General features: G+C 42.3%; 1 protein-coding gene across 1 annotated transcript in view; it reads left to right on the forward strand.

The window, feature by feature from the left end:
* Positions 1-11944: 11944 nt before the first annotated feature.
* The window catches only part of Pde7b (phosphodiesterase 7B), a 309600-nt gene continuing 297886 nt past the window's right edge, over positions 11945-23658 (forward strand). The window contains exon 1 of the mRNA XM_051164496.1: positions 11945-12125. Within this exon, the coding sequence (XP_051020453.1) occupies positions 12105-12125 (21 nt within the window). The 5' untranslated portion in view covers positions 11945-12104. The remainder of the gene's footprint in view (positions 12126-23658) is intronic.

Consider the following 23658-nt stretch of genomic DNA (forward strand, 5'->3'; position numbering starts at 1 on the left):
TAGGATGTCGGCTGGGAACTGTGAATTTCCTAAGATGTTAGGACTTCTGCTTGACAGGACTGACGGGGCCAGGAGATTTCTCAAACCAAGGGGGGAAAAACCCCCATTTCAGACAATGGAGAGAGTCTGCGCACGGTCAGAGCTCCACTGTGTACTGTCTTTTCTGGTGCTAGGTCTGATTTAGAACAATGTCTTCTTTGTGTGCACCCTGAATGGGCTACAGGACCCTGGCAATTAGAAACACGACACATTGCCTTCTGAACTGGTGGCCCTGTGAAGGTCTGGAACTGATTTTCCTTCTACTTTGTTTGGTTCCCAGACCTGAACTAAGAGCTGTTTCTTTCGGGAGGCCTTTCTTACCCCTGTTATCTGAGTGACTGGTGACCTAGAACCCAGATGGACAGCAACGGTGTGGTGTGTGTTTGCTGTGTGATGAGCATTTGAGAAAAGCCACCTCATTAGTGGGAACTGTGCAGCTTCCTGGAGGAGTGAAGCCAGTCACCTTGTTTTTCCTTTCTCTGTACTGGCCTGGGGTAGGTGGGGGGAGCAGAGAAAGTGGCAGAAAAACCTCCAGACACTGAGTTCATCCAGCTGATTGTTTTTCTCTTATAAGAAATAATTTTTGGAAGACTAGGGCCTCTGACAGCACCTTCCTTTGATGCGCCATCAGAACACGCTTCCAGTTTGCACTCACCCTTCATTTTCCACCAGTCTATATTAGTCTAGAAGGGAACGGAACAAATGGCTAAGAGGACGTCGTTCTCCCAAGTTCAATAACCCTGATTTTTCTCTCAACTCCAAGTAAAATGGGAGGTGACAGACATCATGTGGTGGTGAACGGGGGTGACTATGTGTCTACCAAACTTTGTTTTCAAAGTTTTCTCAAAAAAGTTAATTCATTTTAATACTATTTTTTAGCTACAGAAAAAAAAAAAAAAGTAATCTTAGTAACTGCTGTCCCTAAAGGTCTTACTTTAGTACCAAGGCTAATTTATGTCGATGTGAGAAAATCATCATCAGTTGCAGGATCTGATTTTTTTTTACTAGGTCCAATGATAATTTAATTGTTTTACTCATCTCTAAACTCTCTCCTATACTCAGAGCGTTGTAGCATCTTAGTCCATTTGTGCTACTCTAAGAAAATGCCGGAAATGGGGCAATTTAAAAAGAGAAGGCATTTTTTGTTCCTAGGCTGGCCAGGCCAAGATGAATACGCTGGTGGGTTTGCTCATCTAGTAAGCACTGCTCTGCTTCCAGATGCTGCTGCCTCACATCACAGACAGTGGGAAAATGGCTTCCCAAAATGCCAGGGAAAGCTTCTTTTACAAGGAGAAGCCCTCATGGTCTGGCTAATTTTAAAGACCAACTTCCTAATGCCATCACTCTGACAACTCCTGAATTACAAAGGGGACATGACACATTCAACCTACAGCACTAACATGTTGGTCCAGGTGACTGGCAGGAGGGAAAGGTGGTAGAAATGTATGCTACTTATGCTCTGTGTGTATCCCAAGTGTGCAGGGGACATAGCAAGTGCTCAATAAACAATAAATTAGGAAGAGCCACTTCAGGCATCAGGAGCCTTAACTACCTTTAGACCCGATTTATTGAGGGGAAAGCTATCATGTGTGGAAGAGGCAGCACATAAGCTGAAGTCTCAGCTCTAATCTGGACAATTTGGGATAGGTGAGGAGTGTCTCTGGACTCTAGCTATCAATGGAGATAATGAGGCCACTATATCTTAGGAAAATAAGAACACGGAACATGTTTTAAGTCAATAACAAATATCCTCCAAGCAACAAAATTTTCCAACACACACACACATAATATATGCATAATATATAAACACACATATGTACATGTATTGCCTAAGTACCATAAACAAGCACAGAATATGCAATATTTACATGTGTAAATATTATCTAAATACTCAGATCTGTTAAATATAATACAAAGCAATAAAGCTTACAAAGAATCATAAGACATGATATTCCTCAGAGCAGAAATGTGTTTATTCACCTCATTGTCATTCATTTGCCTGTCATCTGTAGAGAGAATAGCAAGGTAGACCAGTTAGCTAAGGCAAGAGGTGAAAACAAGTAGAAAGAGTTGTTTTTGTTGTATTCTTGTAAGCTGATAGGTATGAAAACTAAGCTTTGTAGAGGTAAAGGCAATAGAACAAATTATGCTATTCAGAGGGTGCCAGGTAAAATTGTGACATCACCCTCCACTGGAAGAAGTTTAGCAGCGCTGATCTATTATTCAGCTTGAAGAATACAGTCTGAAGTTCTCACTGATGTGAATAATATTTTGCTGTTTGCCTCGGTCTATTTTTCTGGGTGTTTCTTTGAATTGTTCTTGTCTGAGTTGACATTTTCCAGGATGCAATTAGTTGGTATCATCTGATTCAAAAGCTCTTCTTTTTTTCAACGCATGTTCTCATCACTGTGTTGAGGAGCAACACGTTCCTTTACACTTAAGGGGCGAGTTGATATTGAAGGCAGAATGTGCCCAGAGTGATGGCTTCTTCTGTTTTGTTCTGTATGCATTTTCTGCCTCTCAGGAAAGTGTTTTTCCCAACTTTAAGCTGTGGATCAGAAACTAGCTTTTCTCTCTATCAGGCATGCCTGATACTTATAAGTGAACCTATGTTTTTTGCCTAACTTGGAAGAAAAGGGGGAGGAGTGAGTAACTCGCTAGCTTTGCTTCAGAAAGTCAAAGAAGATGCCATGAGTGTGATCATCTCCTGAAACTTTTCTTTGTGTCTCTGCCTCGCCCACCCCTGAAGTGTGGGAGGGAGGCTGATTCTGACAGCTGTCTGGAGGAGAGCAATTCTTAGCCATTCCTACCTGGAGTTTCTGTCGCTGAGAAGAGCATGATTTTTTAAAATGTGGGGATGGCTTCTTTTTTAATGAGGAAAAATTCTTCACATTCTAAACTTAGTATGTATTTTAGTGAGGAAAAAAGAAGAAAGCCTGGCCATGGAAGCCATAGTTAGTACTGGACTCTGTCCTGAGCCCTAGCACCCTTTCTAATCACTAGGGAACACTGAGCCTCCAACAGGCTGCCTGGAAGTCTTGGCTAACTTCACTCTGACCAGAGCAGCCAAGGCACAACCTTTGCACCATGTTCAAGGTCACAACCGTGAGTAGCCTTGTGGCTCCTGTGGTTGCTCACCTGCTGACCATTTTTAATTTTAGTCTCTTGGGTAACCTGCTCCTACTTCTCCATTTCCTGGCCTAAGGCTTTCCTGCTTGATTCCTCACCTGATGGTCTAGGACCTTCCCTTTGTAGGTTCAGAATGATCAAATAGCCAAGACAAGAATGTATAAGCCATTAATTTTAGTGTGCCTGTTGCTCTAAGGACAAGATTAGGCATCGAAACAGAGCACACAAACCAGCAAATGAGTAAGGCTTTAAGCAGGAAGGCAGCTCTCATTTTTTTTTTATAAAGTCATCAAGAATACTTAGCTTTGCATTTCCGTAACGGAGTTGGTATTGAGAGATTTTGTCTGAAACACAGCCTGCATCTTACACTGATTGTCGTACTGTTTGGATGTCTCTCCACATCGTGCCTCTTTTACTGGAATAATGAGTTTTGTTTACTGTTTTCTTATTTAATAACAAGAACAAAAATTCACAGGCATTTTAACCAGCACAAGGCAGCAAACAGGGATTTGTCAAGCTAGTGATGCTACAACACAAGATGGGGAGTTCTGACTGCTTGTTTCAATTCAGCTCTATTTAAAAAAAAAAGACAAACTTGTTGTAGGCAAATCCCCTTCCATTGTTGTGCTCACCCTGATCCCAGGTTCAGAGCTCCTCAGGGTGGGATTTCAAGTTAGAATTTGTCCAGAAATACATTTAGAGTTTTACCTTCTCATTTCCTGCCGCAGTATCAATTTCTCTGCCTACTGTTCACCCATTGGTCAACAAGAAACAAACAAAATCTCTCGTGATCCTAAATACGAGGGCTTTCTGCTGCACCTAGCATGATAGGGTTCTTGCATTCTATAACCCAGGATGGAAAATGAACAGGGAGGGAGGGCAAAAAAGGCAAGAACTCGAGCCAAAAGAATGAGCACAATGCAGCTTTTCCTATGGATTTTCCCCCCTCTAAGCACCATTCACAGGAATTTGGTATCCATGGAGACAGATGCAGTACATGCTGAGGTTACATATCATCATCAGACACAAAAGACTATCTGTCCCATCTGATGCTGTGTTTAGGATTATCAGTGAGGACATGTTTTTAAAAATGTACTGAATAATTAATTGAGTACATGTCTTGTGTCGGGAACTACAGATGTACCAGGAAAAAAAAAATAAGGTCCATGCAAATGATGACATGACTGTGGGGTCCTTTACTCCCATGGAAGAGCCTCGACAACCTTTAGCATTCCGGCTTTTCCAATATCACCTTTGAAAATGTGAATTTAAAAATTCGTCTCTGCTTTGGTTAAAGAAAATAGTGCCAAGCAAGAGATGGAATTTTACTGAGGCTTTTATCATTAAGGATAATAAACAAGAAAGGGGATTCCCAGAAAGTAAATAAGAAGAACATAACATCCTTGCAGGCTAGTGACAGAGAAAGAGAGAGAGGGAGAGAAAGAGAGAGAAAGAGAGAGAAAGAGAGAGAGGGAGAGAGAGAGACAGAGACAGAGACAGAGAGACAGCGCAGAAAGGAGAGGAAATAAGTGAGAAGTGCCCAACAGTATGTTGATTTGATCAGGGGCTAAAAAGCTGCCATTGAAAAAAGCAAAGAGTATGTGTGGAGAGAGAGAGAGTCAGGAACACTCCGTGGACAAGAAACCATTCAAGGGAGATGATGTGGCTTATAACTGGGAACTGGAAGCTCCTGGTGACTTCCGGGAGACTCGATGAAGACAAAGTCCTTGCATGATAGCAGAGAGCAGATACTTCTGAATGAGGAGAAACGGATAGGTTCACAAACGGCAGCCAATGATCCCAAGGGGTCTATGCGTTTCTGTCTCCCTAGAACTGGGATTACAAATGTGTGCACCACCATGCCTGGCTCTCTTTATATGAATAATAGGGACTGGAGTCGGGTCCTTGTGCTCTCAAGGCAAGCAGTTCATTTTCTGAACCATCTCCTGCCTTATTCATGTCCTGATTTCTCAGTAAAATGCAGTTTCTTTCCTCTGGATTCCTATAATCCAGGATCCCAATACGGCTAAACTGCTGGAGTGACGTTTTATGTGTTTGTAGAATCTTCTTTCAGTCGTTGAAGTACGTATTTGGTTTTCACATCAATTCTCCACAGACATCATTTATTCATCAGCTCAGTCATTACACAGCTACATAGTGAGGGTCTGCTAAAGGCGGGGTTCTGTGCCAAGCACCAGAAACACATTACAAAGAAAGCTGTCTATGTCTGAACCACCAGGCTTACCAAATTTAGTTCCAAATGATGTAGCTATTGTAATTTATCTTGCACAGTTAACAATTAAACTCTAACACGTATTTGATCTTCTTTTCTTAAAGTTCACCAATTTTATAATGTCTCAACAACTCAGTTATTTTTTAAATGACTTTTTTGGAAAAGGCTATAAATTAAATCTCAATTTTAAATGTATAGAGACAATTGCCATTAGAGAAACCTTTATAAAACATTGTAAATGGTGTAATTACCCACTATATCACCTTAGTAAGTTTGCTTTTAAAATAATTGTGTCTATGTTGAAGAAATACATCCCTTAACGATACAATGAGAGAAACAAAATATAAATCTTGGAGAAATGCAGTGTTATATAGACAAGAAATACATTAGCAGTCCAACACAACACAAGAATGTTTGTTTGTTTGTTTGTTTGTTTGTTTGTTTTAGACATGGTCTTATCATGTTGCCCTGGCTGGCCTGGAACTCATGAAGGTGTGCCTACTGGCTTTGTTATTAGAGGCATGTGCCATGACACCTCTAGTTTCCTAGGTTTTACCAAAGGGTCTGTTTGTTTGTTTGTTTGTTTGTTTGTTTTTACCAGTCTTTGATTTAGGATGACATTCTGTGATGAGTTAGAATGCCAAAGCTGCTACATAAAAATACTCAAGACTCTGTGTCTTGAACAACAGAAGTTTATTTCTTAGCAGTCGGGAAAACAAAGCTTTCAGCACCGTTTCTCCTGAGGTCTCTCTCCTTTGAGCACATCTTTCCTCTGTGTACCCTTACACGGTCTTCCTTCTATGTGTGTCTAAAGTGTGCCCTTATCCTTCTCTGTGTCTGTGTTGTTGCCTCTCCTCGTAACGACACCAACCATTGCATTCGAGCCCACACCGTCCACACTTCACTGTAATTTTCCATTCCTTTCTTCACTTTCTATCCTTCCATCCACATGGCTTTGCTTTAGTCTCCAGAAGCAGCAAGGCTCACCCTCCCTTACCTAAGTGCCTTTCTTTGTAAGTGCCGGCATCTCAGCCAGGGCTCTTTCTACACCTCTGGCGCCCTTCGCTTCTTCTGAAACATCTTCAGCTCATCTCAGTCTCAGGAGTCCTTTCCTCTTTACACCCCTCTCATGTTTTCTGCCGACTTCACATCAAATACAGCTCTATGGAGAGAGACACAGGATTTAAGATCAGAGCCTGCTGTTGGTTTCTCTTCACTCTGCCTCTATCCTAGGATTTTCCCCTATGACATTATTTACTCCTTTGCAATGTAATCACAGGTCTTAATTCATCACAAGACTATTTTGGTGATAAAGATATCACAATTTCTAACCCCTACTTGAAAGCCGTCAATAAATCATATTCCCCGGTGGTTAATGTTCAAGTTCCATTTGTATCTTTTTGTCATTTCACTAAGCTGCCATATGGAGGCCTAACACGATTTCCTTTCCCACGTCTTGTATTTCTGTCATTCTGAACCTACCAGTCAGTTTCTGCACACATGTGTCTTCCCACTTAAGGACAAAGGATCTCTCACGTTCTGCAGTCTTCCCTGAATTCCCCCGACAGACATACTCTTTCCTTTCCCTAAATTTCTTTTGTTCTTTTTCTTCCTTCAGGGCACTTGCTGCCTCTTCCTACTGCTATTGTCAAGACATTCTGTTGAACTTGATGCCAAGAAAAGGACTTTCAAAGACAGACATCACATTGCATCACTCTCTGTACTCCCAGTAGTGCACTGAGCATAAACTACTGGATCCTTCTACAAACACATATGCAAAAAGGGTTTCATGAATGAATTTAACATCTGTAAAGTCTCTGAGGAATTCACTATCCCAGAGTAAGCAAGAGAAGAATTGTGTTTTTTAAATATCTCAATAGAGAAAATGCACAGCTGAATTAAAGCGGAATTAAAAATGAGAGAGTGGTCATTTCTCTGAGTCATGGGTTATGGGCTATTTAAGAAAGGAAATGAAAAGGCTTAAAATAAGGCCACTCCTTTTAAATTATTTTTACAAGTGATAAATTACAAAAGAGGTGGCCACTTCAAATATTGTTCTCCAAAAAGAATTCCAAAGTATGTGTGTAATAGCTGTGCTTGCAGAGAGGCCATTTCATAGTTTAACTTCAGTAACCTTAACATTCACATTACTGTGCGTGCTGGAGTCAGACAGATAACATAGTCATTAATATTGATACAGATGTACTGTTATGTGCACACTTACATTTTTCCCCCTCAGTTGTGATAACACTCATATCAGGGAGAAGAGAATGAACAGCTACCTCTAGGAGCCATGGACAGGTATGTTGAAATCACTAAGGCTCTTCTCATTAAAATATAGCAGAAAGACAATGTAGACAGCCGACATTGATGACCCAAGACAAAAATAGAATATTGACTGAGCTCCATAGCTCACTGTGTTATCTTGCCTGGGGTGCCATAGGAAGATAACCGTATACTGGCTGGCTTACACAACACAAGCCTATAACCTCACTGCTCCGAAGACTGGACATTGGCAGAGTTGGTATCAGAAGGAGACTCTTCCAAACTGGCAGACAGCAGCCTCCATTCTACCCTCAAGGGGGGGGGGGAGGGGAGGGCAAGGCAGAGGAACGAACTCTTCTATCTTCATATAAGGCATCTGCCAGCCCTATCAGATGTGGGCTCCGCTGTTAGAGCTCACTTAGCTTTAATGGTCTTCGTAAAAGCTTTAATTCCAGGTACAGGTAAAATAGGGCAAAGAATTCAACATACCAGTTTAGATGACAAGGGACACCCCTCAGTCCAATGCAATGACGTGAGAATTGACACCCGAGAAGGCATTATCTTGGTTGGTCAAGTGGCTCCCCGGCTTCTTGATATCTTTGACCTGGTTCTGCCTCAAGTCCCCAGTAACTAGACTTGCACACTTAGCCCTTGAACCTGCTCTGATTTACGAATGAAACTCATATTATTTCCCTTGACTTCGGTAGTAGTTTTTTTTTTTACCTTCAGTTCTTCAAAATTGTAAATAACCCCCCTACAAGATCCTTGTGTCCGGATGTCTCTTTTTCTTTTTTTATTTTATTTTATTTTTTTTCCGGATGTCTCATAGCATACAATATATCCCTACTTCTTGCCCTCTGTCTTCATTTTTTCATCTTCCCTACTGTACCAAATCCAGATCTGTCTTTTATCAAAGACAGAAATGAAACTCATTTCCAGGGTGTGGAATTCTCCGTTTTCATCCAGCTTGCACTTTGCTAAGTTGATTATTGGAATATTCCATTAGGCTTCCAAGACCCCACCCTTTCCTGGCTTTTCTGGGATCTCCTGGTGGCTTCTCCTTTGCTTTTGCTGGTTCTTCCTAATGACTTAGCAGTGGACCGCCCCTGCCTTTGCTCTCTGAATTCATTCCATTGGTGCCCTCATCCACTGCCATGGCTTTATGTCTACACAATGGCTTACAACCTCACGTGGGCAGCCCAGAACGCACTCTGAACTCTAGGCCTGTCTAGTCAACTGCCTATCTGACATCTCCAAGTAGATATCTTGCAGGGAAAGGTGTGACATATTAAATCCTTATCTTTACCTCAAAGTCTGCTCCTCCTACTGTCTCCTACTCAATATGAGCTCTGTTCTTCCACTTGATCGAAAAGTTTAAAGAAACCACTGGCTCCTCTTGCTAAAGTTCTTCCTTATAGTATGTAGAATCCAATCCACTTACCAAACTGATTGTCTCTGATATCACAATACAACCTGCAGGCAGGCATTTCTAATCATTTCCACTAGGAGCACCCTGGCTCACACCATCTCTGACTTGCTTACCACAACGGTTTCTTTGTTAGATTCCTTTCTTCCGGATTGACTGTAACACGGCTGCTGGAAAGACCATGCTAAAAATCAAATCACCCTATTCCTCAACCTAAAGACCCAATTCAATTAGAGTAAATGTTGAAGTCCCTGCTGTGCCTCAGAAAGCCCTCCATGCCCTGCCCAGATCTACTGCCATCATCTATACCTTGTCAGCCAATCACCCCTCAAAGCCTTTGCATTTGATGTCATTCTTCCTGCCTGGATGCCACCTGACTTGGCTCCCTTTATCATCCTCAAGTTTGAACTCCAGTATTCCCTCATATCTTGACCTATTGGGATACTTGGTTGACCATGAACCCTTATCTGACCTACTGTCTCCTTATCTTCTCATCAATATATTACCACCTCATATCGCGTATAACTTCATACTCATTAAGAGGACTTACTCTCCCCAGAAGAATCCAAGTTTCCCGAGGACAAGGCCCCTTCGTGCTGTCTTCCCTGTATTTGTAAACAGTGACTCTTTGTTCAAAGCCATCACCTGGGAGCCATTCTTGACTCCCCTTTGCACATTAGGTCTTCAAGCCGCACCATGTTGATGCACAAATGCACAGAGCATTCCAGAATCTGGACTTCTCTTCAGGGCTCTCCCCTAAGGCCAGGCTATGATACTCTCTTGCCAGCTGCAGCGGGACTCATGACTGGCCCTACTCTTTCACTCAGGATCTGCAGAAGTCTGTCTTCCACCGAAACACTCTGAGAGGGCTCCCCTTCCTAGGACGCAGGTTCTACTCTTCCTGATCTGGCCCTAGGGATCCCTCCGTGAAGCTATTCCCCTACACCCTCTTTATTCGCTGCCATAAACCATTCAACTGCCTTTATTGGTCTTTAAATGTGCCAGGCGTGGAGCTGGAATGCCGGTACACATGTGACTGGCTTCTCGTCCACACTCAGACCTCTGCTCCATGTGGCTTCCTCAGACTGCTTCCCAGATCACCACACCTAAAACAGCAAGCATGAACTACTTGAACTTACACACTGCTCTAGCCTCTATCTTACTTTCAAGTCTTTCCTACAACCTGAAGTCACATGTTTATTTTTATTTTTAAGGTTTTTTGTTTGTTTGTTTGTTTTGTTTTTAAATCCAGAATCTCTCTTAGTAGCCCAGGATGACCTTGATCCTGCCTCAGCCTCCCAAGTCCTAGGATTACAAGTGTATAATGTCATACAGGATTTTTATTTATTTTTCAGTCACCTATCTTTTCACCCTTAAAATGTAAACTATGTGTAAAAGTGCTATGTTCACTATTGCGTCCTCGTCAATAGGATTAGAATCTTTAGTCTCCAGGGTTTCTAAACCTTAGTACCTAAGGTCATAGAAATAAATATTTTATTTCTCAAAAAGAATCATGTTCCTTTATGGAAAAAAAAAAAAAAGACTTGGGACATTCCAAATGTTGTGTCGACCCTTAAAACATTTTCTTCGCCCAGATCAAAAGAGACATTTGACTCTACAGTGTGAGTCACATGCTCCCTTTATAGGCCCGTCATTGGCGTGGGGTTAGCCGGGAAGGGCATGAGGCCTAAAAGAGAGAGAGGAAACGAAAAGTAGGTTTTTTTCCTCACAGCATCCAGGGTGGAGCTAGAGTGGGGAGGACCCTGGGGAAGCAGAAACAACAGATGGAAACTACAGAGATTGTGAAGAGTGGGAAGGGAAACACAGGGATTAGCTGGGGCCCTTGGCAGAGGGACTCTCCCTAAATAACTGTACCTTCGCACTCTCTGGGAGAGGACGTGTGCTTACCCCAGGCGCGCATGCGTGGACTCATAGCGTCCTAACTCTTAAGTGACTTTTGTGGGGAAAAGAGCTGTGATCTCCCTGGTTTAATAAACCCAAGCCTTTGCCTCAGAAGCTGTGGGAAGGAGGGAGAAGCAGGGACCACCAGCAGCCAGGGCCACTTATATTTCCTTTGTCTTTGCACATACTAAGATTGCCAGCTCATTTGCACAGTTCTCCACCCCTGGCTCTAGAGGTTTTTATTAACACCTTTTTTTTTTTTTTTTTTTTTTTAGGTAAGGGTACAAACGAATTAGCTCAGGAATAAGCAACAAGCTGTCAAGTGGGCATATGCACATCAACTGACACGTGGCAAAATAAAAAGCTTGCTGCTATCGCTTGGCTCAGTGCGTTTTGTTTTGTTAATTACTTTTAAACACCTAACCCCAAGGTATTTAAATTAATTTTTTGTTGTTGTTGTTTCTGAATGTAAAAAACGTTTCTCGGATTCTCCAGAGAGAGTGGAGCACCCCAGTTAATCACACACACACACACACACACACACACACACACACACACACACACACACATTCTTCCCATAGTACAGTACTTTAAAATTAATAGCACATGCAGGGGGAAAACTAAACCCTTTGACGTCACTCTTGCAATGAGGGAACATAAACAGAAAAGGCTCTACTCCAGTAAGCTGCCGGCGCAGAAGCTGATTGGTCTCTGGTTTTCCTTGCCTGTGGCAACTGACAGCACCTCAGCCAGCCTCCCAGGCCAGCTGCCTGCCTGCTCCCGCAGCCAGAGGCTCGCCCTGGGCACTGCAGCAGCTCGGCTCCGTCCCAGCGCTTGTCTGGGAGAAAGTGGTGTCCTCGCCCAGAGAGCGCCTCTCTGCGCCTTCCTTCTTTCTGGAGCTCTCTAGCCGCTTTGGAGGTTCTTTTCTTCCTTCCTTCCTTCCTTTATTTTCTTTTTTTAATATTTTCTTTTTCTTTTAAAAATTTACATAATTATACTGTTAACCCTGGATGAAGTTGCTGGATTCTGCAGCAAAAGTCTTCATGAACAAGCCGCACCGCTCAGAGATTTCACGGCATTCAAAGGTCACAGAACTGCCAGTATGGTTAAATGTCTTGTTTAATGGTTGAGGTATGTACAAATTTAAGCGGCAAGTTCATTTTCCTTGAGAGTACAGAGCCACAGGGAGACGCCAGAGGTTTTGTTTCTTTCTTTCTTTCTTTTTTTTAACTGAAAATGGACCCGTACCTATAAATGTGTATATATATTTTTTTGTCTGTGATTGTTCCTACAGCAACCAGCTTTTGAATTTCCTTCCTTTTCCTCAGCGGACTGACTGAATACTATTACTTGCCTTCAGTTAACCCCTTGAGGGCAACGGGGTTTAGCAAGAAATTCTGCATTCTCTGCACTTTGAACCCTCATGGAGGAGCGCCCCCCTACGTTTTTGTTTTTGTTTTGTTCTTTTTTTTTTTTTTTTTTAATGAGTGAAATATTTCTTCTCCATTGCAAATTTTAGAATTGGTTCATTTTTTTTTCAGTTTTGGTAGGACAGGGCAGGAAAATGTTGCTGAAGGGTTATGAACTGGTGGTTGAGAAAATCAGGTTTGTTTGTTTGTTTGTTTGTTTTCTCTTGAGTTTGGTGGTTGGTCAGTAGCAGCCTGCCAGATGAAGGAAGTGGCTGTGCAGAAGGCAAACGGTGGGTAGTGAGAGGGAGCACAGACAGCTGTGTACAAGGCTTGTGTGTGGGGGTGTGAATTGTTGAGGAGAAAAAAAAAATCCACTTCATTATCTTGCTGCCTTTTATAACAAAACCAAACCAAACCAAACCCATTTTTCGAAGTTAACATAGGAGATATAGGTAGTGAGTTATGTGGCCAATGATTTAGGTCTCATTACTTACAAAGGAAAATAAAACTTTATCATCATTGTAAGATTTGGTCATTATCTTTTCCTGAATGGGTTGAAAGCAGTCAGATATTTAATTAGGGACTTAAGTGATGGAGCCTGGGGACTAATTAATCATCTGAAAACCCGGCTCTTGGTGTGCTCTGGCCAGTGACCATGCAAGGGAAGAAAAAAAGCCAGGCGCACACATCCACCCTCAGTAGATTAACTTGCTGCTGCAGTGGGCACAGCCGAGCACTGCTGATGGCTTCAGCCGTACATTTTTATGTGTCTGAGGGGACCTTGCTGGGGATCTTCCCTATCTGGCAGTCAGTTTTTATAAAGGCAGTTAAAGCAGCACACAGTCAACATAGACTTCCTTATCTGAGAGTTATGCAATAGTAGACAAGACAGGATTGTTTGAAACATTGCCTTGCTCCAAGATATTTAACTCGGTCTCCTTAAAGTTTCTGTTCTCAACACTGAGAACTAGAGCTCCGTGAAACTGGGTCATATCAGGAGCACCCTGGAAGACAGGCTCAGACGCACCTCAGACATTTCCGAGGGTTAGCAGAGTTTAACTGCATAACGTACCTAGTTAAGAACAGCGAAAATATTAGCTCTGAACTGCAGAGGATGTGCTGTGAATGGACAATGGCTTTTCTGCATCGCCTACTTAGAAAACAAGGACTTTGTGTGTTTCGAATGCATAACTGCGACTCCTCCATTTCCTCTGCTTTATCTCTTACTACTACTGGCTGGCCAAACAAAGACGGTGTCAGTGGTTCCGTCTTGATTGACATTTGCTCTAGTCAAATGAAGTCCTTCTTCTTTTTCAATTTGTAAATAGAAGCTTGAAGTTAAGGACTCTCAAATCCAAATCCTGTTGATCAGGCGTTCTAGCTGACTTCCTACCTGTCTACCTACTTTCTGCCTGTCTGATTTCAGAGGGCCCCACTCAACTGAGCATGTGCCAAAGTCAGTGGAGACTGTATTTCAGCAAAGTGGTTTGGAGAAACTTTTTTTTTTTTTTTTTTTTTTTTAATTTTTGAATGAAGTGACTTAGGAGAAGGGTGGGGATATCCAAGATGTGTCAGAGGCAGGCATCAGTTTAAAGAGAACCAGGACACCAGGACACCTTTTTATGCCTTCTTCAGTGTTTATCACAGAGCCACCCATTGTTGGGGCCGAATAAAAACTCTAGCTAAAATGTTTGCTGAGAATTTACCAAGCATATCTTGTAAATTAACTGAATGACTTTAATCCTGGAATATTTTAAACTGTTTTGGGAAACTTTTTTTTTTTTTTTTTTTTTTTTTTTTTGGTGTTGAGTCCAGCTGAAAATATAGTCTGGAACTTGCTAACGATGGGGGCAAGGCCATTTCAGGCGTCCCGTGTGTGCTATTTTCAGCCAAAAGGGTGCTGTCCACACAAAAGCAAGACGACCAAGCTTCCTCCAAGTGGGACGGTACCACTTGGAAGTGCCTATGTCCAGTCATTATTCTTCCAAGGTCTAATTTGTTGTTCGCCAGGCTCAAATCACAAGGGAAAACCTGCTTGTTGACTCACATAGCACACTGTGGGAAGGAATTCATTAAGCCAGAAGTCAGCTCTTGCCTACAAATGCTTCTTCAGCTGTGTGGTCCTGAATCGTCTCTGACAACCGGTTTGCCTCACACTGCAGAGGGGCTGTAGATCTTGGGAAGGGACACTCCGTGTATACATGAACTGCCCAAAGAATGGACCATCTGGAAGCTTCCATTCACATATCCTAGTGAGGTCTTGGGTCAAGTAAGAGTCTTAGAGGGACTTTTGCCCTGAGAAAGCAAAAATTTGGCAGTTGAAGGCTTCCTTGGTGCCTCACACATGAGGCCATTTCTGTAACTACTTCTGGAAAGTGGCAACCTCATTTCCCAACATTTGCATACATGGAGCACACCTTTCTCCCCGTAAGAATGGCCTGGGCACTCGGCAGCATCATGCCTTTCCTGTCACCCCCGCTTTCATTCATGACATGGTGCCCGTTCAGTTCCCTAGCAGACTTTAGAGTGCTTGATCCTGAGATTTGAGGAAAAGAAAGAAAAGGAACTGGGGAGACCCATACTGACTAAAACGCCTGTGTGAAAGACCTAATTAGGAACATGACTAGCAGGAGGAAGACGATGCCGATGTTCTAATGTTGAATCAAGGCATTTAACGCCCCCCCCCCCACCGCAAAGGATTATTTAACCATTTAAACAGGTGAACTTGTAATTAAGACAGCGACTGCTTGGAATAAACAACAACAACAAAAAGCAGTGGATAGGGACCAGGACGGATGCCCTCATTTAGGCAGCGACTGGCAAAATGGCACTAAGACACTCAGTCATTCTTGACATGAATTTCCTCATCTGTATGACCAACTGGTTGGATTGGGTTATTTCTAACATCCTTTTAGGCTGAACTTTTATAGTATTTTACTTTCAACCACATTTGTTTAAAAAAAAAAATCTATTCATACATAAATGTGAAAGTGTCAAAAAACACCCTAGGCGCCGGGAGTGTTTGCTGAAGGAGGCAGAGGCAGGAGGATCAGGAGGCTAGCCTGGGCTACACTTTTGGGCTAGAGGGATGGCTCAGAGGTTAAGAGCACTGGCTGCTCTTCCAAAGGTTCTGAGTTCAGTTCCCAGCAACCACATGGTGGCTCACAACCATCTGTAATGAGATCTTCTGGTCTGCAGATGTACATGCAGGCAAAACACTGTATATATAATAAATAAATAAATATTTTTAAAAAACGTAGGCAGGCAGGCCCGCATATACACACACATTTGGAAGGGAGATAGTGAAAAGGAAGAACTTCACAGAAGAGGCAGGTGAATGCAAGTTAGATTGCAAGAAGTGAATTGTTATCCATATAGGCACCTAACGAGGCCAGGTGAAGACACTATCACTCTTTTGTAGTGGTAATCTTAAAAACAGCATTGCTGATGAGAGCCCAAGTTCTGTCACAAACTGACTTAGCTTATCCACCAGCCGGAGATGATTTATAAAATGTATGCACTGGGGGTTCCTTCACCACTCCTTGAGTTACAGAAAGAATCCTCTGAGGATATTGAAAGTAGCCCCATATCCCAGCATCCCTCTGACAGCAACAAGCGTTGGCAGCCATGATGGACCAATACTGATATAATGTGATGTCCATGCTGTGGGAAGCACCTGTGGTGTCTGGAAGCTTCTGACAGTGGCTCCAGAACATTCAGAAGTCACGTGTGTGTGTGTGTGTGTGTGTGTGTGTGTGTGTGTGTGTGTGTGTGTGTTTGTGGGAACCCCTGTTTCCTTGTTTTTAAGGGTGTTTGATGCCCTTTGCAGTCTGTGATTTACCCTGACAAGGTCCATAGTGAACCATTATTGTGGACCCCATTAACTTTACCACTTATCTTCATGTCTTACTGTCTCTAGTTATTTAAGTTTAGATAATTCTACCTCCTCCAAGGTAATCACATTACCAAGGAAAAGCAAAAGCAATCATAAGCCCAGGGTTTGGAGAATTTCTCCCAGAAATATTGGCACTCTGCTGGGATCATTCCCTCTCTCCGCCATATTTATCTCCCGTCAGGTGGCACCTCCTCCATGCTGGATCATTTCTTGAGACATGGTTTGTGTTTACTGCAGATGGCACATCAGTGCTGTAAGACAAACATCTTTTTCCCATAAATGTCAGTCATTCTAAAGTCCCTATCTTTCTTTCTTTGGCATTATTTACACTCCAGTCCTGGTTTCTTTAGAGGAAAGCAAAACACTTTGATAACAGAGTTGGGGGGAGCCCTCAGGATAAAGCTGTCTAGAGAGTTGGTTGTTGGCTGCACATGTGCTGTGAGGCCGTGAGCCCTGGTGTGCGCACACTCCCTCATCCTGCTGGTTGGCTTTGACGTAGTTCAATTATCCTTATTCAGACACTGGTCCATCCTGGGGCGAGCTGCCATCTCTCTTAAGAAAGAGCTTTCCATTACAGTTAAAGCATGGAGGATGAGCAGCAGGTTTGTCATTTCAGATAATCCTAAAAAACAGCATGACAGCACATGGAAATCTATTAAGCACAGGTAACTCTTAATCACATTCTGCAAATGCCTCAATATTAAAGAAAATCTAAATCCTATCAACAAGTGTCCTAATTGAGATTTCCGTACACAACAGAGTATAGAAAGGGTAGCTGAAGCCAATACCCCAGTACAGTCTGTCTGTCATGTGGAGTTTCTTCCTCCCTCCCTTTCTCCTTCTCACTCTCTTTAAATTGTTTCTCCCCTCCCCTCCCCCCCACTCCCCTCCCCTCTTCCCTCCCTCTTTCATCTGTAAGGGAAAGATGAACAAAATGAAGAGTGACAATGAGGTTTTGATGAGTTTTCCTTGTATAAAATTCAGAGTAAGGTTCGCTTTAATTTTCTCCATTATAGGAGTTGGTAGACCCATTTAAGGAGCAGCTGAAAGTTGGGGCTCTGAATCTTCCCTCTGTCTTTTATGGGATAGAGGGCCACAGCTTGTCAGGGACGAGGACGGTGCTCCCATGAGCCCAGGTGTAGATATGGGAGGTGGTTATATGTTTGAGTTGGTCAAATCTTGATATCTTGAGATAATAATCAATAGCTCGTATACTCCTTCAACTCTTAGTCTAAAAATATAATTATTTTTGCACTGTCATATAAAACTCAGAAACTAATTGAAAACTCAACAATAAATGGATCATTATTTTATATCCAGGTAATAAAATGCCACCGTTGATTTAAAAGAATGAAGTACGCCTGCACACAAAAGATGTGGAGTGATTTTTCAGATATACGGGACAGGAAAACATCTACATTGGCATTTGTATAAGTATGCAGACCACTGGTAATTCTCAAAGAATATCTCCAGGAAAAAGCATAGATAAAAAGTGTAACAAATGGATGCATCTAAGAGGAAAGCCTGAAGTGCAGAGAATGAGAGAGACTTAGCTTTTGTAAATTCTATAGAGTTATACAAATAAAATAAAATAAAAGTCCTCTCTATAAGCTTACTGCATTTACAGCAGAAATCGTTTTCCCGACATGCTTGTGACGCTGCGTGGTAGAAATGAAGGAAAGGGGGCTTCTATTTGGCTTTGAATTTATTTCATGTGTTTTTAAAAACTGCCAAAGAGAAAGAATTGAATGCTCTTCAAGTAAGAGTTGCGGACAGGAAAACAAGGACTCCACCATGATGCCACTGCTTGAGGACCTTGTCCTCCGCACTTGATTTTCCTTGGCATAGAAGGAGGAGCTTTGTCAAGAGCAAAGTCCCTTTCCCCTTGGCATGGTGTCCTTGAAAACCTTTTGGCTAAACCAGTGTATATATTTTATTGGTCTGAGCTAAACTACCTGTTTTAAAATTAGTTCAGTTTCACTTAATTTTCCAAGTCAATTAAACATGCAAAGCTTATGATTTTCTTAAATTGTCTTGAAGGGAACTATACATCTTAGGTAAAACTTTTAAAAGGAATTTATACCATAACATCAGTTATTTAGAAAATATTATTTATATTAATGTTTTCATGTTTTACGTATGCAAATGACTAATGCTGGTTCTGTTTAAATGTGATTTATGCATTTCTTGGTTTTCCATGAGAAAAAAAAAATACCTTCATTTCCCCTTCTCATTATGCCGGTCGCCAGCTGTGTCCAGTGAGAAGAAAGAGCCCAGTCATTCACAAGTGCAGACAGCATTCTCATGAGACGAGATGGCCCTGCAGTATGGAGGTCTAAAGAATGCCTCGATTTAGGAAAGGTCACTTACTCTAGAAGGAAGGAGTTGTTTCCGGTGTGGTGGAGATGTGGCCTCTTTCTACGGCCTTCACACTAGTGTCCTCATTTTTTTTTTCAAAGAAATGAAAACATAATTTCAATATGGCTTTTGGTTCAATTCAGAAACTTTATTCACCATGGAACATACTTGGTAGTGTTATTTCCTCTTTCCCGAGGCCTCTCATTTAGAGAGAGGAAGAATCTTTTGTGTTCAGATAAAAGAAAAACGGATGGGAGTCTGTGCACTGGCAACTCGAGTGATAAGAACATTCTAACATGTTCTTCTTAACTTCTATTAAAATTCATTGTGGCTAGAAAGATGCTTCAAGAGCTTATAAGTACAACAACTTTTCTCTCCACTTCTCTTTCTTAATCAGTTCTGGTGCCTCAGTGTGCAGGCCTTCGCAAACTTGAAGCCTAGTCAAAGGTGTCAGTCAGGGGTCAGCATTGCTCTAGTACCTAAGGTCATGGGTCGGATCTCCAGCATCACCAAGGAAAACTTTTAATGTCTACGTTTATGTCAAAATCAACAGGTTGCCTGGAGGCCATAGTGAATTCACATATATTGTCCCCTCTAATATAGAGCTTTAAAAACTAAATGTATCATATGTGTGTATATATATGTATATATATTAAATGGCAAAATGTAATTTAAAACAAAATAAATTTTATGGGTCATGCAGTAGGAGAAAACAAAAAGAACAAGAAGAGAAAAAGCAGATCTACTCAATTTTTTAAGGAGCCCTGAATTTGTAACCTAAAACCCCAAGTTTGGGTTCTTGATGAAAGAATGATGCTCTTGGTAAGGTTTTTAGCATTTTTGGTTTTCCTGTCTCTACAATGTAACTTGCAGCAAGGTACTTTTAGACTCTAAAACTTCAGGGTTTCCTGTATCATGAGTCACTTCACTCTTAACAAATTACACAAATCACTTTATTCTCACATCCCTCTTGTGAAGCAAAGATTAGCGGAGCCGATTTGAAAAGCAAGAAATAAAGGTCGAAAGAAACTCCAGCTAGAGCTAGTGCAGCCAGGACTCCACTTCCGCCCTTTGCTGTCAAGTCTTAATTGTTCCTACGTGTCCTCACTTCATCTCTAATCATTCTAAGCCTGACTTGGCAAACGTTTTAAAAATATTTATACAAAGCCTAAGAGCGTTTCTTTCAAAAGCGTTAAGGTATTCTTCTAACTAGATGCATACACACGAGGTTCTGAAATAAAGAGAAATAGTGCGCTTTCATTTTTAGTGCCCTTTGACACTTCAAATTTCAGGAGTGCAGTTTGCTATTGGTGGCACACAAGAATACTTGGGCAGCATTCAGTGTGTGTGTGTGTGTGTGTGTGTGTGTGTGTGTGTGTGTGTGTGTGTGTGTGTGTAGGTCACTCTTCTTCTGTGACCATCTACAAATCGCTTCATTCTACTTACAGTTTCTGAGATGAAGGTATTTATGGTATGTCTCTCTCATAAAAGCATAACGGAGATGGGAGGCCTTTTCTTTTTTTTTTCCTGAGCATGTAGAGGAGGAAAGAGAGCAAGTGTGCAAGCCTTTTGGCCGGCAATGCTTGCTTACATGAGCTTTTGGATTATTATGTGGGTGGTATTGTGTTGGGTGATGGCTTAAAGCATTTAAGATGACTGTGCTCTTGTTATAGTTTGAAAGTTTCTCCTCAGAATTCATGTGCTGGCAGTTTGACTCCAGTACTGATATATGGAGAGGTGGAGCTTTGTTTAAAAAAATGTGTGTGTGTGTGTGTGTGTGCGTATACACGTTATATATATTATATAATACATATATTTTATATATATATATATATATAATATTTTTTTCCATAGGGCAGAATTCTCATGGAGGGTTTAGTGTTGTCACTACTGGACTGGCTCAGGTACCCTGAGAGTGGGTTGCTATGAGGTACCCAGGCCTCTCCTCCATCCTTTGCTGGTAGTTTGTTCTCACCCTTTCACCTCTCAGCGTGTTGTAAGGTAGCACGCCAGCTGCTGGTACTCTGCTTTTGAATCTCCAGAACTATAAGAATACTGTCTTAGGGTTCCATTGCTGTGATGAGACAACATGACCAAGGCAACTCTCATAAAGGAAAACAGTTAACTGGGGATGGCTTACAGTTTCAGAGGCTCAGTCCGGGAAGCAGGCAGACATGGTGCTGGAGGTGAATGAGTTCTACATCTTGATCCTTTAGCAGCCAGGAGGCGCCTCTGATTCTACACTGGGCGGAGCTTGGGCTTAGGAAACTTGAAAGCCCGCCTCCACAGTGAGGCACTTTCTTCAACAAGGCCACACCCACTCCAACAAGGCCACACCTCCTAATAGGGCCGCTCCTTATGGCCAAGCATTCAAACACGTGAATCTATGGAGCCCAAACCTATTCAATATGTTTCTTTATAAATTCCCCACTCCGAAGTATTATGTGGCAGCAACAAAACATGACCGGGGTTGTTTCCTTGACTTTTCTCTTTTATATTAAACTATAGCACATATAACCTAAATTATAAATGTATTGATCATTCACTTACTGTAAGAAAGCCTCTCCCCCTCTGTGTATTATTCGAGTTTCCAGAGTGTTGGTTTAGAACGCCAGCATCTGGGACGCTGATGTAAGAGTATTGGCACAAGTTTGAGGCAAGCATGGGATGTATAGTAGTAAGTTTGAGGTCAATCTGGGTTACACAACAAGACAATTCCTTAAAGCAAATATCCAAACAAAGGTCTCCTGTTACTCAAGTCAAGACGACGGCTATTTATGTCATCAGCGCGCCGGAATCCCATTGCACCACCTTCATTCTTTCATTCAGCATAGTGTCTTGAGACTTGTAAGTTGTCTCATATAATTAATTGTATTCTGGGTATTTGCATCATTGCATGAGATTTAGCCATCTGTATACATTTGTGCAATTGTACTGAGGAAAGAGCTGGGCTATGTCCATTTTCTTACTTTATGGATAATGTTGGTCCAAGTCTTTTTTGATCCATTCTGAGCTGGTTTTTCTGCAGAGTGATGGATGAGAGTCTATTCTGCAGTAGATGCCCAGTTTCACTAGCACTGTCTGTTGAGCAGGCTGCCTTCCCCCCACCTCCCAGTGTGTGTTCTTAATGGTTTTGTTAAGTACTAGGTGGCCGCAGCAGGATGAACTTACTTCTGGGTCCTCTGTCCTTCACCACTGGTCTACATGCCTGTTTTCATTCCAGTAATGGGCTATTTTTATTACTATCACTCTAGAGTATAATTTGAGGTCAGGTTTTATGATTTCATCGGTAGTAGTATTTTTGTGTTTTGTTTTGTTTTTTAGTACTTGGAATTGCTTTGGCTGTATGTGGTATTTTGTGTTTCCGTATGAATATTTGTATTGTTCTTTTTAGTTCTTTGAAGCATGTCATTGGAATTTTCTTTAAACTTTTCAATTATGAGTGTGGATGGAAGTTTGCCTGCGTGCATACCTGTGCACCACACATATGCCTCCAACCTGCGGGCCAGAAAATGGCATTGGATTCCTTAGAACTGGAGTTACAGATGGGTGTGAGCTGCCGTGTGGTGCTGGGGATAGAACCTGGGTCCTCTGGGTAAGAATACTTGCTGGGCCATCTCTCCAGCCCCTGACCGTGTGGGGTTTAAAGAGGATCACATTGACTCTGTAGATTACTTTTGGCAATGTGGCCATTTGCACACCATTAATCATGATGATCTAGGAGCCTGGGAAGTCAGTCTCAGGAGCACGGGAAGTAAGTCAGTCTCAGGAGCATGGGAAGTAAGTCAGTCTCAGGAGCACGGGAAGTAAGTCAGTCTCAGGAGCATGGGAAGTAAGTCAGTCTCAGGAGCACGGGAAGTAAGTCTCAGGAGCACGGGAAGTAAGTCTCAGGAGCCTGGGAAGTAAGTCTCAGGAGCCTGGGAAGTCAGTCTCAGGAGCCTGGGAAGTAAGTCTCAGGAGCATGGGAAGTCAGTCTCAGGAGCCTGGGAAGTAAGTCTCAGGAGCATGGGAAGTAAGTCTCAGGAGCCTGGGAAGTCAGTCTCAGGAGCCTGGGAAGTAAGTCTCAGGAGCACGGGAAGTAAGTCTCAGGAGCCTGGGAAGTAAGTCTCAGGAGCCTGGGAAGTCAGTCTCAGGAGCCTGGGAAGTAAGTCTCAGGAGCATGGGAAGTAAGTCTCAGGAGCCTGGGAAGTAAGTCTCAGGAGCCTGGGAAGTAAGTCTCAGGAGCATGGGAAGTCAGTCTCAGGAGCATGGGAAGTCAGTCTCAGGAGCCTGGGAAGTCAGTCTCAGGAGCCTGGGAAGTAAGTCAGTTTCAGGAGCATGGGAAGTAAGTCAGTCTCAGGAGCATGGGAAGTCTCCAGAGCATGGGAAGTAAGTCAGTCTCAGGAGCATGGGAAGTCTCCAGAGCATGGGAAGTAAGTCTCAGGAGCACAGGAAGTCTCTCCACTATCTTCTTTGATTTCCGTTTTCAGTGGCCTGAAGTTTTTCTTGCGTAGGTCTTCCACATCATTGCTGAGATCTTCTTAGGACTTTATTTCTGGAGCATGATTGTGAATGAGGTGTTCCTTATTGCTAGAAATAAAGCCTCTGACTTTGTAAGATTGTTTTTATTTACCTACATTGCTGTATTTACACAATTTCCACCCCCCCAACTTCCTCACCTCTTTATAATTTTCCCTGCATCCCCCTACTCCTCAAAAGCATGGCTTCTTATCCTTTCATTATTATTATAATACAAATGGAGAACATTATATATTATTTATACGTATAACCTTCTGAGTCCATTTAGTGTTGGTCGTATATATATGTGTTTATGACTCACTGGTTGGGATTGGACAGTCTCTGGGGCCATTGTGGCTGGAGAAGATCGATATTGCCTATAGCTCTTCATCTTGTGAGAGTCTTCGCATTCGTGTTGGCATGTCACTTTGTGGTCATTCCTTAGGTCCTATTTAGGTGGCCGTATTATTGAGGTATCATCGGCGTAGCTTCCCTGTCATGTGCC

Source organism: Acomys russatus, chromosome 21, assembly GCF_903995435.1.
Source record: "Acomys russatus chromosome 21, mAcoRus1.1, whole genome shotgun sequence".
Lineage (NCBI taxonomy): Eukaryota > Metazoa > Chordata > Mammalia > Rodentia > Muridae > Acomys > Acomys russatus.